The sequence below is a fragment of the Ooceraea biroi genome, chromosome 14, assembly GCF_003672135.1.
Source record: "Ooceraea biroi isolate clonal line C1 chromosome 14, Obir_v5.4, whole genome shotgun sequence".
Classification (NCBI taxonomy): Eukaryota; Metazoa; Arthropoda; class Insecta; order Hymenoptera; family Formicidae; genus Ooceraea; species Ooceraea biroi.
In genome coordinates, this window is record NC_039519.1 from 2,157,431 (window position 1) to 2,175,318 (window position 17,888).

The following is a 17,888-nucleotide window of genomic DNA, read 5'->3' on the forward strand; positions in this document are numbered from 1 at the left end:
AGTAGGTATAGATATATACAGTAGTAGTATAGATAGATTATTTCCTCTAAACAGAATTATTTAAAACAATAAAGACGTAAAACAATTGAAACCTTCTTCTCATCAAGACGAACAAAGTGATGTAACACACTTGTGGATACAGTTCATGTTTATTGGGAAAACGCATTTCAAAATATACACCTTCAAAATTTATATAATAGTATAGAGCTATAGAGTATAGATATCGAATCTATATCATCATTAATGCTACTAAGAATTGTCATTAAATGACAATTAGTAGCATTAATCATGATAATATTAATACATTTTGAATTCTTGAACATTTATTTGACGACATTGCCTATTTTTGGAAAAACCAAGAGAAGCAAACATAGGAAGCTGCTATAAAGACCGACAAGAAACCAACACGGTTGCAGATTAAATCATCGTACATCTTAATCAGTAAACAGCAGCAAATACCATTGAGGTGAAGAGGAAAACTTGCACCGCACGGCGTGTGTACCTATTGAGAGTAAATTACGGATGACTGCTTATGAATTTAGATCGAGACTCGCGAACGATAAGCAACACGCAATGATCGCGTCCGTACGGATCACGTCGTGGAAAATAAATCGAGACACGCAACTCTCGGCAACGGGCGCGGTGTGTTTGCATAATGTTGATGCGTCCATCCACGATCTACGACAGCAAAATTATTTCTTCGCAGCACCAGGAACTTTCGATACGGTGACCACAATAAGTGGCCGCTTAATTCACTAAGAATCATACGAAACGTAATCCTACGAAAGAAATAGATGTTCACGTAGTTAGACAGTAGCTGCAATAATCAAAAATAAAAACAATGAGTAAGCGTTTCTGAAACGGCTAATTCGAATCAGCATTATCGTCAATCGCGTTCAGCGACCAGGCTTGTGGCAAAGACCGCAAGGCGAGAAATAGTTTCTGGATGATTTGTCAACTCTCCGATACTTATATAAACGCTTTCTCGCCGTTAAAATGTCGCCGCAAGTGTTATTCACCTGCGTTAAACACTATCGACATCACTATCGCAGATAGGCAGCCCGTGATTGCATTATCAACGCGTGTCTCGACAAAACGACAACGGCTCTTCGGAGGGATCTTCGGGTGTGCCGAAGATGCCACGCGCAAAATGCGCACTTGCGTGTTCGCCATAATAACGACATTCGTGCAAATCACGGAGCCCGCATACCAATATCTCGACTGTGTGTTCACCTTGCGAGCTTCCTCTCTTGCGGTTCGCATACGCGAAATAAAGATACGTCGGCATCTAGAATAAGATGCCCTTTAAGATGCTCTGCGCACGCATAATTTTGATATGAGACTTTCGCTCGTGCAGATGTGCATTTCTTCGCAAAAGTGCTCGAGAGACACGGTCGAGGCATGTAAGAGATAATTGTACTTAGTTATAACGTTCGCTGTAGTTGATAACTAGTTCATAATGACACGCTGCCAATCAAACGCGTTACACCGCGTATCGATCAGCCTCATAAATTGCATATAATTAATGTCGAAGTTAATTTTATCCCCGACTCATGGGAACTCTAGTTTGGCTGTGTATCCTCTTACTTTCGCTTGCGATTGCTAAGGAGTGGCTCAAATGTAAAGTTAAGAAATGTCAGATAAATAACTAGTCGCACGTATTTATACATATAAGTTAATATCTGAGATAGATTTTTTCTCAATTTTCCACACAAGTAATTATCAAACCAGGCAATAATAGGGAGAAGGTGAGGGCAATAAGGTCAATTGAAGCTCAATCGTAAATAAAAAACATTAATGGGTCTATTCGCATTACCAAAAAGTACTATGGGACACCACGTGGCAACGCTTCATTCTATCGTCGCGACGGAATTTAGGAAAAGAGAAGAAAACGACGGAGAGAGAGTAAGAATTGAGCGCTACAGCGCAGGTCTCGTAGACGCAACCTTGAGGGAACAAATTCGAAGCTTCAAAATAATTACAATTAAGACAACTTATAGTAATAAAATAGTGATTCCACGTGGCGATTGGGTGAATGAACAAACTTGATAATTTGCAAGTTTTACCGCACGCAATCCCTCAATTTCTTTGAGAATCATCAAGCTCGATTTTGCGCATTGACGATATATGCAAACTTACCATGACTGGTGCACGTGTGCGCCCTGTGTGTCACCTAATGCCGTTGTTGACCGTTCAGCAGGGGCATGTCTACGAAGGAGACAATCGGTGCGGCGGACGAAGAGAAGAAAACTTGAGGTCGCTATCTCTCTCTCTCTCTCCTTCTCTCTTTCGGTATGTCGTTGCACCCTGCACAGTCAGCATGGATCACTGTACATAAACACACACATGGAGCGAAAACGCGTGCCGCGAAAACGCATCGACATACGTACACATACGTGCGCACGCCTCCTCCACTTTTCCACAGCACAGACACAGACGCCGATCCCGAGACAGATTTTCTGTCTTTCCGACTCGCCGTTGTGGCGGAAAAAGGAAAATTATCCGAGCGATATCCGCGCGATCGCCAGCATCGGTATCGGGGGGAATCGGCAGGCCAACGGGGGTGGTACCACCCCCAGAAGCTGCGTTTCCGGCGACAAACGAACGGATGCACGGAGGCGCGTAGCCGGTTCGCGCGCGCAGTTGCGAGAGCGAAGGAGGGCAAGAGAAGCGACGGACAGATTTTCAACCTGGCGGACGCCAACTGAGCCCACGACCGGCAGGTAGGTGAGCCGTCGCCCCTCCACCGGTCGATCGGTCGCTCGTTGCCGCACCACCACCGGTCGCCCGCTCACCGTATTCTCCATTCTCATTTCCTTCGCTTCACTTGCCGTTGCTGCGTTCCTTCTCTCCTTTCCCCCTCGTTCTTCGCTCCTTTCGTACGCGCGTCTTTCGCAGAGCCGGCTCTATCGCCAGGCAAACTGGGTGACCGCACGTGTGAAAGCGCATCGGAACGTTGGAGCGCTATCATTCGGCATTCGAGACTCTCAAATGTACATTTCCGCACTTCCGCCCGGATTTGTGCCGGATTACATCTGATTTTCTGCTAATTAAATTGATGACGCCGTGGCATAGTTGGTTAGTGCAGAGATCGCTACCTAAAATACCCGAGTTCAAAAATTCCCGTCATACCATGATGGATTTTTACGGACTATCCTCTCTCGGAAGGCAATGGCAAACCACCGAGGTACCTTGCCATGAACATTCCTCAAAAATAGAAGCGTTTTCGGGCACTTCTGGCGGTTCGGAATCCGTCTAAAAATGTAGGTCCCCTATGCTCGTGTATAATCTGCACGAGTATAGGAGAGGAATCACCACGCTCCGACAAAAAGCGATAGGACTGAGAGAGAGAGGGTGGGAGAGAGAGGGGGAGGGGGAGGGGGCGAGAGAGGGGGGAGGAGAGAGAGAGAGAGAGAAATTGATGATAATCTCTCAAAAGTACATTTCTAACACAGAAATTTTGTTCAACCATCAGAAATCACGGTCTTCACCTTGAATCGTGATGTACCGCATTTAGAGACTTGTATTACACGCGTGCTCTTATGCGCACTCGTGTCGAGTTACGAGAGCATTACAAGAGAGATTTCATCAAACTCTTGGTAGGAATAATTAAATATTTATAAGCGCTTTCACCCTGGAGATGTACATAACCGCTTGCTTAATGAAGCAGGATCAAATGGTACTCATTAGCAGTAAATATGTTAGCTTGAGGCACCGCTGGCTGTAACGCCACCTCTGTCTTCCTCCTGATGATGATTGTACCGTGGCTTATTAACGCACAAACGGTTAGATCATCATAGTCATCGTGTCCTATTGGCGTTAATGAGATTACGTGTACAATCATGCGCCTTTCGGTCAAGGATTATTACGGGCAAACTATGCGGCTAGGGATAACAATTATGTAATACTCTTTACGTGTAAAACGATAATAATAATAATAATGATATAATACATTTAAGGGACTAAAAATAAAATCGCTTATTTAGATACACACACGCACATACGGGCACGCACATATATACACTACCGTTTTTCAAAAAGTTTAGGACCAAAGAAATTAATAGATTTAATTATATAATTTCATTCCCAAAAGATAATGTTAATTACTTATTATTACTATTTCGCAGGGTTAGGTAACTTCTTTTTTTTAACTAAGTTAAGTTTAAAGTTAATGACTCAAAAATTAACTAAGTTAACGTTAAAAGTTACTTAAACAAAAATTAACTTATTTAAAGTTAAGTTAAAAAATTAAATTAACTTATTAAAGTTAAAAGTTAATTATGCAAAACTATTATATTTCTTTACGTAATTAATGTTTCAATTATAAATTTTTAATTCAGATGATGACTGACCTTATAAAATAGGCTTCGCGAAAAATAATAAACATATACGATAAACATATAAGATGATTATTGTCTATTATAAACTAAAGATTGAGATTAGTAAGCGCTCTATTCAGTGTTACCAGTTTTAAGACGCGGCTCACAGCTCCGCCGCTCGACCAATAGGTGACCGAGTCGCTGAGCAGCGCACAGTGGTCTAAAATATCGAAAATGTGGCAAAAAGTGAATTTTTCTAATTCGTCCAAATACCAGAAAGCATTATTGAAATTGTAAAAAAATGCACGAAATACGATGTCCTGTAATTTAAATGCTTGCGTGTTGCCTTGAATGCATAGTATAAGCATATAAAAATGAAGAATTTTTTAATATGTTTGATATAACCGTTTTCTGCAGTTCCGTTACTTTATTTACATTAGTTTTCACATTACACAGAGTGGTTTAATAAAATGTTTTTAATATGAGGAAAGAAATTACTAATTTTTGCTGATTCGGTTGCTAGGATAAAAAAACAGACTGTATCTATGAACAATCTATACCTATAGGACTTTACTCTGAGGAAGTACTTGAAGCTAAAAATAAGAATATCAGATCCTTTAAAGAAAACAGAACTCGAAAGATATCAAGAATTGCTACAAACACTGATCTGTTTAACAGATTGTTACTTTCTTCAGATCCATATCTATCATCTGTTAGAAAACTTCCACGTAAGAGTAGCTGCACTCTTTCTTGTGATGTACTTAATCTCTTGAATTCCTAAGTTTAATATGCCTCTATGTGCCATTTAATTAAAAAAATCGAAGTCTATGTTTAAGAGTAATTTATAACATTTTAAATGTCCCACATTGTATGTAATCTGTTTTTCATATTAATAATAATTCTCTAAGCTGTAACAAATATTATTTATACCTTATGCAACTTATCATTACTAAAATATTAGTTTTAAATATTATATTATTAGTTTTTGCCACAAAATCGGGCGTTTAGACCACTGTGTGGCGGAGCTGTGAGCCGCGTCTTAAAACTGGCAACATTGACTCTAATAGCGCTGCCAACCATTTCCACGATTTTTAATATTGATGAATGATTTTTAACTTGTATAAAAAAGTTAATACGTTAACGTTAATGCCTTAAAAATTAACTAGTTAAAGTTAAAAGTTAATATGTTTAAAATTAACTAAGTTAAGTTAAAAGTTAATAACTTTTTAACTTAACTTTTAACTGTTTAACTAGTTACTACCCAACCCTGCTATTTCGTATTTCTTTTTCCAATTAAATTAAATTTCATTATAAGTTGAAGCAATTTTATTTTGTATCTCTATCTTAATCTCTATTTGTTACTTTGGTCTTAACCATTATTGCAACGTGTAAATAAAATTTCATACATTGTCAGCTCACTAAAAGAATATTTAAAGCTTAAACCTGTAAGAAGTAATAATACGCGAAATTAAAATTCATTAAAATGTGATATAAATTTCTGTTTCATCTTGAAACCACGCAACAATAAATTATCAGCGCTGACAGGAGCAATATAAAGGTTCTCGATTTTAGTGAATGTTATTAAATTATGCGCATTTAACTGTAGATATTATTTTATTGGCATCGCTATGAACAAAATTACTGAGACGCGATAAAAGCTTCCGGCAATCTTTTTTCTTCTTCTTCTTTTTCTGTTTCTTCCTTTTTGGATACACTGCCTTTAGGTAAGTATTGTTCAAAGTCGACTTTAAAATGTTCTTTTGATGGTGGAGAAATAATTAAAATCCTGTTAAAAAAGTATAATAATTACGTATTAAGTATGTAATAATAGTCGTATAAATTTACAATAATAATAATAATGCTGCTTAAAAATGCTATTTATGGCTTTTAATTTTAATCTAAAAGACTCTGAATAATACCTTCTGATAAAAGGTTCTGGCCGACGTGGCTTAGCTTTATGGACGTCGTTGACAATAGCAGAGAAGTTTTCCTCCAATTGTTTTGTATCCATGTCGAGCTAGAACATAAATAAATCGATTGACAACAAGTCGAGATACAAACTGATTAATTAATATTAAAATTAATTAATATAGGAAACACACATACCGTTCCAACTGTGACGTCAATAGTGCCGTAAGATTTAAAAGTATCGTGCGGCTTTGCCGTGTATTCTACCCCCGTTAGAAATTTCCTCACGAGCATCTGTATGTCGGGGTTCAGGGTACCTTTTTGATGCAGAACATAAATCATGTAATACAAATGTAGAAAAAGTAATTTCTTTTGAAAATGATATGAGCTCAGTTGAAAATCTTGCTTAAAATACATATTTCAAAATTGGTTATACTCTCGGATTAAATGTGCGTCTTATATTTATTATGCATACTATGTATATCTATTACGAAGTATAAGGTATAAAAAAGTATAAATTCTAGTTATGACGTTTTATTATAGAAGAAATGTTTCAGAATCCCATGCCTAATATATTTATTAAGTATATTAATAAATTAATCTGATGTCTCTGTTGTATATTATGTTCTCCCTCTTATACTAATATATCTGTATATCATATGAAATAACATCAATGTGTCATAAATATAAAAATATTTCATTTTTTTAATATGAAATATTTTTATTTAAATTTTTTTTTTAACTATAAAATATTTCCAAATTTTATCACTGCATATTTCTACTGACCTGATTTAATGTTGGGAAATTGTTTCTTAATAATTCCCCTAATTAACAGCAAGTCAGGTAAAATAGTCGGTTCTGATACAATAACGTTATATTCCTTCGTTGAAAATTCTCCCTTCTAGAATGATGCAAACCTTATTATAACATGTAATGCATTAAATGATACAATCATCATATGTGTGCATTTATAATATATTATTTCACCTGAATTTTTTTTATCAATTCTTTACCGCCAGCCATCTTAGCACCAGCATCTTTCGCCATATCTTGCATCTCAGGAGTCTTACAAAACGCCAGTATTTTTCTGTTTTCATCGGGTTGGCTAAATGTATGCGGTATGTGAACCATTCGCGTGAAAGTGTTGACAAATTTTGTCTTCTTCTCAGTCTGACAACATACACGTAATTGAAAATAAATAAATAATTAAAAATAAATATACATTCAATATTTCTGTGCACAGGAGTAATATTATAAAATTTTTTTTACCTGCATATCCAATTCTATTATCGCTTTTATGGGCGCATTTGGTTGATTGTATATAGTAGGATGATGCGTCTCATGATGACCCTGCACCGCTTCCACAAACGGATGAACTTTCCATTTGTGATATCTTATAATCCATATGTTATCTGTTGGATCTGACTTCCTCTCATCGGGAAATACTGAGGGGTCAATTTGATTTTTGGCTTCACTTCTGTTAAGAGAAAATAATATTAATATTAATTACACTATACATAGACACAAAAATATAGCTTTTACCAACACAGCAACTTCTTTATAACAAAACATTATAGACACTATTAATACTATTAATAAAAGTACATATATTGATTTTACTTTATATATTACTAATCAATAAATGTAAAAATTGTCACAATATTGAACATAAGAATATAGAAGAGTGTTGTGGAATAAAAATTATATTAAATTTTAAACTCATATATATGTAATATAAAAAACCGCTTACACTTTCGACTTTCTCAAATTATGTGGAATAAAGCCCACCTTTTCAATGACCACTTTTACTTTCTTTTTCTTTGCTTTTTCCCTTGTACCTTTCCTAGCAGCATAGTTCCGTACTTGCAAGACCCCGATGGGACAAACATTCAGTCCTATCACATGCCTATACGTCGAGGAAAAACTACTTAGCAACCAACCTGTAGAAAAAAACAAGTCGTCTTTAAACAACCAGACGTAATGTAATAAGATTTATTTATTGAATTGAGTTGAAACCATCAAGTGTGGTTATACATGACCCTTTCTAGAAAGAGATGCTTATATTATAGAAACCTCGTAATAAATTATTTTTATTTCTAAAAATTATTAATAACCATTAATTAACTTGGAATAAGACATAATGTAATTAGTTTTCACGTATAATAGGTGGAACATGAAAAGGAATAGATATAGCACGTACCGCTCTGTGCCACCGCCATGTTTTATCTAACACGCTAGGGATTTTTATTGGAATATTTGGTTTAATCTGGTTTAATGTATCTAGGGATTTATAAATTTAATTAATTTTTAGCGAGATGTAAACTACAAAAATATTAAAAATAAGCTTTTAGATTTCAAACTTTCCTCACGTAGTTTTAATTATCAAAGATACAAGATGTTCACTAAATATTCTTACTAAAAGAATATCAGAAATTACGAGTAAAATTATTGCAATATTTTATTATCTATCTTTTAATTATAATCAAAATCCCTTTATATGTTAAATGTCTTACTTATATTTTATCTCGTTCAATTTCTGAAAGATTTAATAAATTTACCGACTGTGGAAAATAAGTAGACACGAAACGTATTCTTTTTCTGTATTTAAAGATTTCTTTTATTCATTTCTTGTTTTCATTAATTGTACACTTATTTAGCTTTCTTGCTCTTGATCTTCCTCATGTAAAACTCGAGTTCTTTGCCCTCAAGTATATACCCATCGGATCTGCCACACTGACCAGGCCTGCTCGCTATGCAAGCTGAAATTGAAATAAGTAATTATTCTTAAATCGCCTTTACATACATAACACAAAAGAATAAAAAGTATTTTACAAGTTAACAAGGCCTGAGAAATGTTTTAGATAAAAAATAGTATTACATAATTTACTGTCAAAGAGGTAATATATAATTTATATTAAAACAATTAAAAATGATTCATATGTACCAAGGACACGTCCAGTTGCAAACTGTTCTTCCAAAGCAGGTTCAACCTTCGCGAATCGCTGCCTAGCCTTGTATTTAGCTTCTGTCTTTTTCGAACGTTTCTTATTCAATACTTCCTCTTCAGCCTCCGTCTGTATACAATCAAGCCAATTATATTTCATTTTAATATACGTCAAACATTTTATAAATTTCAATTATTTTAAATTATTAAATAATAAATTATTTAAATTACTATTTTAACACTCACCAACTTGGCACCCCTTTTTCGACCCAGAGGAAGCACGTAATGACCCTCGTACCATTGCCTGAACGGCGTAGCATCAATGGTAACAATCGCATTCTTTACCAAAGTTTTGGTTCGTACCAACTCGTTATTGGATGCATTGTAAACGACATCGATGATGCGAGTTTTCCTGGTAGAGCACTCAGAACCCCAGGAAAAGTTTCCTGTATCCAATCTAAGCGCTCTATACTTCTTATTACCACCTCGTGTACGGACCTTGCATACATAGATAAAATAGATAGATTTATGATCGAGCTTAAAGCATTAAATTCAATGTTACATTTAAAGCTCCAGTCAGAGTGCTGTGAGATTATGGTCAATCATGGCATTCAGAGTAGGTAAGGAACTCATCATTTTTATCATTTTATTATTATTACATTGTAAGGTCAAAATATTTCTGCTAATTTAACAGTATCAAAATAATCTTGAATACAAAAACTATAATAAAATCATAAAAAATTGTATAAAAATTATATAATTGTACGCTAAAAAATATTGCTTCCCAAACATGACAATGTTAACATTTATTATTACTTATATAATTCACTGATATTACCTCATTGTTATAACTTATTTGATGTAAAAATTAACTGTTAAACTTACAGTATGAATCCGTTGTGGTCCAAGTTTGGTATTAGCAGCAGGACGTCCCAATTCGAACTTCCTCTTCTTACGAATGGGCTTCCTCTTACCACCAGTAGGCCTCCGCTTATGCCAATGATCCCGAGAAATACCTATAATGCAATAGCGATAAGTAAAGGTAAATATATGCATTGAGAGAAACGCTTAATCTAAAAGCTTAACCTAACAAACCTAAAGGAATAATGTTGACGTTAAAAACGTAGCAACGTTTTTACTTCAATACTATAAACGCTTAGAATGATAAACATAATTAATAACGAATCTTTTATCAATAGCGTAGTATTTACTATCAAGTTAAAATAACAATTCGTGCGATGAAAAGATCGCGCGTTTCATATCGCCGTTCAACATACACACTTTTTGAAGCAGCTTTTACAACTTCAGGGTAAAGATACAAAAATAATATTCCATCCCGAAGAAAGGACAAATCTTATTTTATACGTCATTCATGTCTCATCACGATATTGAAATGAGAAAACGCGGATTTATAACGATAAAGATAAATATGTAAAATCAAGCTTCTCACCCATCGTGCCAAGATGTAGAAAGAATCAAAGAACCAAAACCTACTAACCACGAGCAAACGAAAACTGAGACTGACTACAGCAGTATCACTGGATTCCGCTAGAGAGCTTTTATTAAAGGCCTCTAGATTCCGCGCATCAGAGAGAATCTAGAGAGAGTGGAGCGGATCGTGTTCTCTTCTCTGATTGGTGCCACCATTAATAGGTTAGCTTTGTACATTTCGCACTTTCAATGAGACTGAGGGTGCCGTCACATGGCATGTATTTTCTGCGTAACGCGTAACCGCGTAACCAATCATATTGTTTCATTTAGATATCAGCTTCTGCAGGCAAAGATTTGATTGGTTACGCGGTTACGCGTTACGCAGAAAATACGTGCCATGTGACTTCAGCCTGAGAGCGCAATCCCATGGTGCGGAATTGGCGGAACGCTCGTGATTGGTTCGATCATTGTTACGTTCGTTCCGCCGATTTCTTTCCGCACATTTTCATTTTATCGCGGAATTACGTTACCAGTTACCAGTGGAAAAAGGCAAAATGATTTTTAATTTGTCTTTGCAAAAATATATGGTAAATAGTATTGTCAGTAAATGGTTTCACAAGTATAATGTTTTAGATTGTATTATCAGTGTATAATCAGGAGCCGCATTTAAGGCAAAATAGGTTCTCGAACAACATATTTTTTACTGATGAGTGATCGGACCAAATGTTACTAACGTTTCAAATATTTGAGGTGGCATTCTAAAATAATCTATATATTTTTCTGTCTTCGACCAACATTTCTTTTACAAGATTATCGCTTGCTCCTTGTAGCAATCTTCTTTCGGCACTAAATATGCTTCGTACCCAACACTTTCGTTGATTCTGTATATTTTCATTTTTTCTTGCAATTCTGTATAATACAGTTTTACAATTTTGCGACGTATCTCTTGTTTTTTAAATACACACCAACTTTGTTTTAATCTTTTTAGTAGCTCACAAATAACAATAAACAATTCTTCAAAATTCATCGTTTTGCCTACATGCATTTTCACGTGCATACATTCGTAGTAATTCCGATCCGCTGAAGTTTATTTTCTTATGTCCCATGCAGCGGAAAACGCGGAAGTGTAATTTGTGCGCGCCAATAATATACGCTATTCCGGTAGACACAACAGAAGAATCTACGGAAAAAATCATGTGATTGGCGGAGGCCAATTGCGCTTCCGCAAGTTCTGCTGCATGGGACATAGGAAAATACATTTCAGCGGATTACAGTTGGCGGAACGTCTGTGATTGGACGGACTTCGTTCCGCCAATTCCGCATTGCGCACGTTCCGTACCATGGGACTGCGCCCTGACTTGCAACATTTTGTCGCCATATTGAGTTTTTGTATATGTTCATACGTGACATGTGTAGTTGTGTTAAGTGTGTAAAAGTATTGGATAAATAATATTAATAACGCATTTTAAAGTGAGTATAGTTTAGTTTAGTTATATTTTATTTATAATCGTGTGATATTATAAGGTTTTGAAGAAAATTATAGAATTTCTTTTAGCATAAACTTCAGCTGAATTGTAGCTCTTATAACCTAAAATTGTTAGCATGTCAAATGAATTATTAATATTAATTTTTAACTATAAACCACATCTTTTATAAATAATCAGAATAGATATATTTTTTAAGTATATCCAAATATTAAAAAATATATCTATTCTGATTATTTATAAAAGATGTGGTTTATAGTTAAATATTAATATTATAATAATTCATTTGACATGCTAACAATTTTAGGTTATAAGAGCTACAATTCAGCTGAAGTTTATGCTAAAAGAAATTCTATAATTTTCTTCAAAACCTTATAATATCACACGATTATAAATAAAATATAACTAAACTAAACTATACTCACTTTAAAATGCGTTATTAATATTATTTATCCAATACTTTTACACACTTAACACAACACACATGTCACGTATGAACATATACGAATACTCAATATGACGACGAAATGTTGCAAGTTCTTCCATTCAGTGAACTTGGCCACATGCGGAACATTTTCTGTGACCAACTTTTTCCTCTCTACGCTATCTAGTTAGATCTCCTTACTATTACTTCGTGACTACTACATAAACAAAACTTGTCTCATCGCTACCAAAGTGAAACAAAAGACTGAGTGCCCCTATTAATTATACTATGCCCATACGCTATATAGTTTTATTTACACATACTATCATACACATGTAATATATATATCGTACAGTGACCAGGAAGAAAATTTCGCATAAAATGGCAATTAAGGGGATGCTGAAGCTGCTAGTGAACTTTCCGCGATGATGCTGCCATCGCACAATATTTGCACAATAAAATGCTTTTTACAAAAATTTGGCAATTTGTACGCACAAAATCGCAGTTTCGCAAGGTGGGGACACAATTAAGGAATATGAGGATGCTTGTCGAAGTGATTTTAGAAGCGTAATAAAAGAGAAATCTGTACAATCCTGTCAGAATACAGGATTTTATTACGCTTCTAAAATCACTTCGACAAGCATCCTCATATTCCTTAATTGTGTCCCCACCTTGCGAAACTGCGATTTTGTGCGTACAAATTGCCAAATTTTTGTAAAAAGCATTTTATTGTGCAAATATTGTGCGATGGCAGCACCATCGCGAAGAAGTTCACTAGCAGCCCCAGCATCCCCTTAAGGTATGTCAATAAATATTCATGTATTTATTATTATAATTCTTTTTAATACTTCTTTAATATCATGCTTTTTCTATTCAATAATAATTTAGGAAAACTCAATATAGTAAAAATATTAAATTATATACTATAAATCAATTTTCAAGTATTAAGTATTTCAAGTAGTATATTATCTGTTACTTATTATATTTTACAAACATTTATTGATTTAGATTATTGTTTTTAAGATAGTGAAATCAAAATAAAATTACTTTGTGTAGACTAAGGCCCGTATTCATAGGCCGGTATTCATAGTCGGATCTTATATTTAAGACTGTCTTAAGTGTATCTTCAGATACTCTGTAGCCAATGAAATAATCTATACAACATCTGCAGATAAATTTAAGACCGTCTTAAGTTTATCTGCAGATACTCCATAGCCAATGAAATGATTCATACAGCATCTGCAGATAAACTCAAGACGGTCTTAAATATAAGATCCGATTATGAATACGGGCCTAAAAGAATGTTTATTCATTTTCTTAGTTTCATATTTTCTTTTTCTTTTCTTTTCTTGCAGGATCAGTAGTAATCTGTGAGGGAGAGTATCAATTGCCCACAGTACAATTGCGCACATGGCGCACTAGGCGTCATAAACAATATAAGTTTGTTCTTTTTCGCTGCACTTCTGAACTAGTGCAATAAGTTAGAGTGAAAGAAAGTATATTTGTTTCATTCTAACTTATTGCATTAGTTCAGAAGTGCAGCGAAAAAGAACAAACCTAATAAAATCAATCAAATCTAACCTAACCTAACCAAACTAAGCACTTTGATTGGCCTAGTGCGCCATGTGCGCAATTGCACTGTATGCAATTGAGACGCTCCCAACTGTGAAACTCGGCCTATTTGATACGCGTATCAAACGATCGGTGTAAATTAGGCTTATAGTTAATCCGCTCAGGGCCGATTGTTCCAACTTCTTGGTAAGTTTTACCTGACAGGTACTATATCTTTATCTCTTTTTTAGGACTTATCTGAGAAGAGACAAAGATACGCTACCTGTCGGGTAAAGCTTACCAAGAAGTTGGAAAAATCGGCCCTTAATGACGTATATACCTAGACCAAGCATTCCCATAGCTTGTTGGCGAGGGGGTGAAGCCAAAATTTGGCTGTTTAAGGGGATCCTGGAGTCATCTGTATTACCGACGTAGTAAATGACATTTTGTAATGAAATCTTTTTATTGATTGCGCAGAATGAAAAGTCCTCTTGCACGATGAAAGAAATCCGTTTGCACGATATCAAGGAACTAATCTTGTGCTCTGTTTTATTCTTTACCTCGATTTTTCACTGCATTTTTCACAATTCATATGCACGAAATTTTCCTGCACGCTAATCTTTTTTATTAGGCTTTTAAACTCATTTCTAAAAGTTTCATAATATTCCTTGATCCTGTCCTGAATGTAAGCTGGTCTTACTTTAGGCATACAACCTGCAAAACAAAAATATTAAGCAAATATGTGTTTTGAGGTTATGTCACACGCCAACAAAACTGATAACAAAACTGTAATTTTCTAACTTTTCTTCGTTTTTAAGATAAAATCGACCAGCTTACAGTTTATTACTGTGTGTACTTTAATAGTGGAAAAGGAATTATTATTCTGTGCAACTAATAAAAAGATTAGTGTGCAGGAAAATCACCGATTCCGCCGGTAATACAGACGATTCCAGGATCGCCTTAAGGGGATCCTGAAGTCATCTGTATTATCAGCGGAATAAGTGATTTTTTTCTAAAGAATTCTTTTTATTGTTTGCACAGAAAGAAAAATCCTTTTCCACGATTAAAGTACACACAATAATGAATCGTGGACAACAAACTTTGATCTGTTCGAAATGAAAAAAAGTTCGACAATTACAATTTTCTACTTCAATAATGTGCTTTATATAAAAATTTGGCACTTTGTAGGTATGAAATGGCTGTTGTCGGGCGAATCCCGTTTCGACACGGAACGATTGGACACCGCACGATTGGACACCGCACTATTAGACACCAATTTACAACCGATGATTGCGAGCTAATAAGACGCTGCGATGCTACCATGCTTACTTTGCGCATACGTGCGATATTTAATAAATTTAAAAAGCATATGCTGAGAGTATATGAAGCGAGGTTCCATGCAAAGCAAAGTTCTACATTGTAACTTCCACGCAGTACTTTTAGTCACCTCAAAGTTTTGTTATTTTTTTATGTGGAAGAGTACTAGGTGACGGGCGAAGCCCGTCTCCTCTAGAGACCCTATAATAAGAGTCTTGCCATAAGGCGATCTGGGCAAAATCCTGCGAGAGAGAGAGGGATACATTGGGTGCTTTTCAATTGCTTACACATCTTAACACAAAAGCATTTTATTGGCTATATATTATCTAAAAAATCTTACAAGATAATATATAGCCAAGAAAATGCTCTTGTGTTAAGATGTGTAAGCAATTGGAAAGCACCCAATGTATCCCTCTCTCTCGCAGGATTTTGCCCAGATCGCCTTATGGCAAGACTCTTATTATAGGGTCTCTAGTCTCCTCGTGCTCTTCCACCCAAGCATATACTTTCCCAGTATACAAAATTAATAATATTAAACAACGCAACCAATATTCATCAATACGCTGGCAGTTTATTAGTTCAAAAGTGACACAACGTTTCGACCACGACCTGGTCCTTTTCACGTGTTATATATGTCTTAATCTAAAGATACAAATTACACAATATATAAGATAATGAAAACACAATATACAAAATAATGAAACCAAATACAACAATATTAACGGACTTACTGCCTGAGAAAGACACAAAGGCGCACGAAATAAATAAGAGACAAAGCGAACAGATCGCGGTGAGAGCAAGCACGCATATAATGTGGCCTCGTTCCTCCAACGTATTCTTTCTAACTCTATCTCCAAACCTGAATCATATGTGAAAGATAGTTGGAGTTTTGTTTGTGAAATTGCCGGCTCAACCATTGAACCTAATGAATCCATGGTGTCATTCGATGTGGTTTCCCTTTTAACCAATGTGCCGAAAGAATTGGTTATGCAAGCCATTAAGAGAAGATGGGACCAGATAATGCCCACGACTAAATATTTACTCTTGTCCAATTTTTACATGCGATTGACATTGTGTTATGCTCAACTAGCTTTGTGTTTGACGAACAATATTATGACAAAATTTTCGGCAGCCCAATGGGTTCTCCGCTGTCACCGATTCTAGCGGATATCGTTCTAGATGATTTGGAGACCAGCTGCATTCAGTCTTGATTTTAATGTTAAAATTTTCCGTAGATATGTGGATAACGTATTCACTATCTTGCCAATGGATAGGATCCATGACGTTTTGAAAATCTTTAATACGTACCATCCGCGCTTGCGTTTCACTGTTGAGGTTGAATGCGGAAATGTTCTCTTAATTTCCTTGACACTACAATTATCCGCGACAACGGGAACCTCATCACGAATTGGTACCGAAAAACGACCTTTTCAGGGCGGTATATAAACTTTTATGCGAGTAATCCGCTACAACATAAAGTCAGCGTCGTCACGGGATTGATCGACAGGGCAGTATTACTGTCAGACGAAAGATTCCATGATTCTAATTTAGAAATCGTTCGATCTATCTTGGTCAATAATTGCTACCCGATTGAATTTGTCAATCGACACATTATGACACGTCTGAGGAGGTTGAGACACAGGAATGATGCGAATTGTGGAATGGATGGCGTTAATACCAACGAAAAGAAAAAGCGGTTCATAACTGTACCTTATATCGGGGGGATTTGTGAAAAACTGTGCAGAATCTATAAGAAATATAATCTTCGAGTTTGTTACACCGTCTTTAATAAGTTAGATAGATTCATCAAATTAGGTAAAGACATGCTCTCTAATGATGTGAAGACTGATGTTGTTTACCGAATTAATTGTGTGGATTGTGAGGCCTGCTACGTTGGTCAGACGAAGAGGCACCTTTCGGTGAGAGTTAAGGAACATAATTTGAACATAAAGAAACGTGACGACGATTTGTCTGTAGTTAGCAGACACAGAATAACAAATGATCACAATTTCGATTGGTCTAATGTCAATATCCTACATCAGGAGAAACATGTTAGAAAACGTGAAATAGCTGAGATGATATTTATCCGAAAACAGAATAATTCCATAAATTTGCAGAAAGACACTGAGTGTCTACCCAGTATATACGATTAGATTCTGAAAAACATCTCGTTTCCTCCCTGATGTTGTTTGTCTAATATCATTCGCGTGCTTGCTCTCACCGCGATCTGTTCGCTTTGTCTCTTATTTATTTCGTGCGCCTTTGTGTCTTTCTCAGGCAGTAAGTCCGTTAATATTGTTGTATTTGGTTTCATTATTTTGTATATTGTGTTTTCATTATCTTATATATTGTGTAATTTGTATCTTTAGATTAAGACATATATAACACGTGAAAAGGACCAGGTCGTGGTCGAAACGTTGTCACTTTTGAACTAATAAACTGCTAGCGTGTTGATGAACATTGGTTGCGTTGTTGAAATTTCTGGCTGACCTAAGGATTGGTTACTCTAA

At 35.6% G+C, this 17,888-nt stretch overlaps 3 protein-coding genes across 4 annotated transcripts in view; all 3 read right to left on the minus strand.

Annotated features, from left to right (window-relative positions):
* Positions 1-3,280, minus strand: part of LOC105280000 (cadherin-99C) — a 181,596-nt gene extending 178,316 nt beyond the window's left edge. Inside the window, exon 1 of the mRNA XM_011340154.2 lies at positions 2,140-3,280. Coding sequence (XP_011338456.1) covers positions 2,140-2,142 — 3 coding nt within the window. The 5' untranslated portion in view covers positions 2,143-3,280. The remainder of the gene's footprint in view (positions 1-2,139) is intronic.
* Positions 3,281-5,914: 2,634 nt separating this feature from the next.
* On the minus strand, positions 5,915-8,480 carry LOC105280001 (50S ribosomal protein L1). 2 transcript variants are annotated; one of them, XM_026974900.1, is made up of 8 exons: positions 8,428-8,480; positions 7,978-8,167; positions 7,497-7,704; positions 7,215-7,397; positions 7,014-7,128; positions 6,426-6,544; positions 6,239-6,336; positions 5,915-6,105 (listed from the first exon to the last, which is right to left on the minus strand). In XM_026974900.1, the coding sequence occupies exons 1-8, from the start codon at positions 8,444-8,446 to the stop codon at positions 5,958-5,960; spliced, it is 1,080 nt and encodes a 359-aa protein (XP_026830701.1). In that variant the 5' UTR covers positions 8,447-8,480; the 3' UTR covers positions 5,915-5,957. The 2 variants fall into 2 exon arrangements, with proteins under 2 accessions (XP_026830701.1, XP_026830700.1); XM_026974899.1 differs by lacking the exon at positions 8,428-8,480 and adding an exon at positions 8,342-8,381.
* A 340-nt stretch (positions 8,481-8,820) lies between these two features.
* Positions 8,821-10,760, minus strand: LOC105280002 (40S ribosomal protein S8). Its single transcript, XM_011340161.2, has 5 exons — positions 10,622-10,760; positions 10,057-10,187; positions 9,418-9,669; positions 9,172-9,301; positions 8,821-8,986 (listed from the first exon to the last, which is right to left on the minus strand). The coding sequence occupies exons 1-5, from the start codon at positions 10,623-10,625 to the stop codon at positions 8,877-8,879; spliced, it is 627 nt and encodes a 208-aa protein (XP_011338463.1). The 5' UTR covers positions 10,626-10,760; the 3' UTR covers positions 8,821-8,876.
* Positions 10,761-17,888: the final 7,128 nt, after the last annotated feature.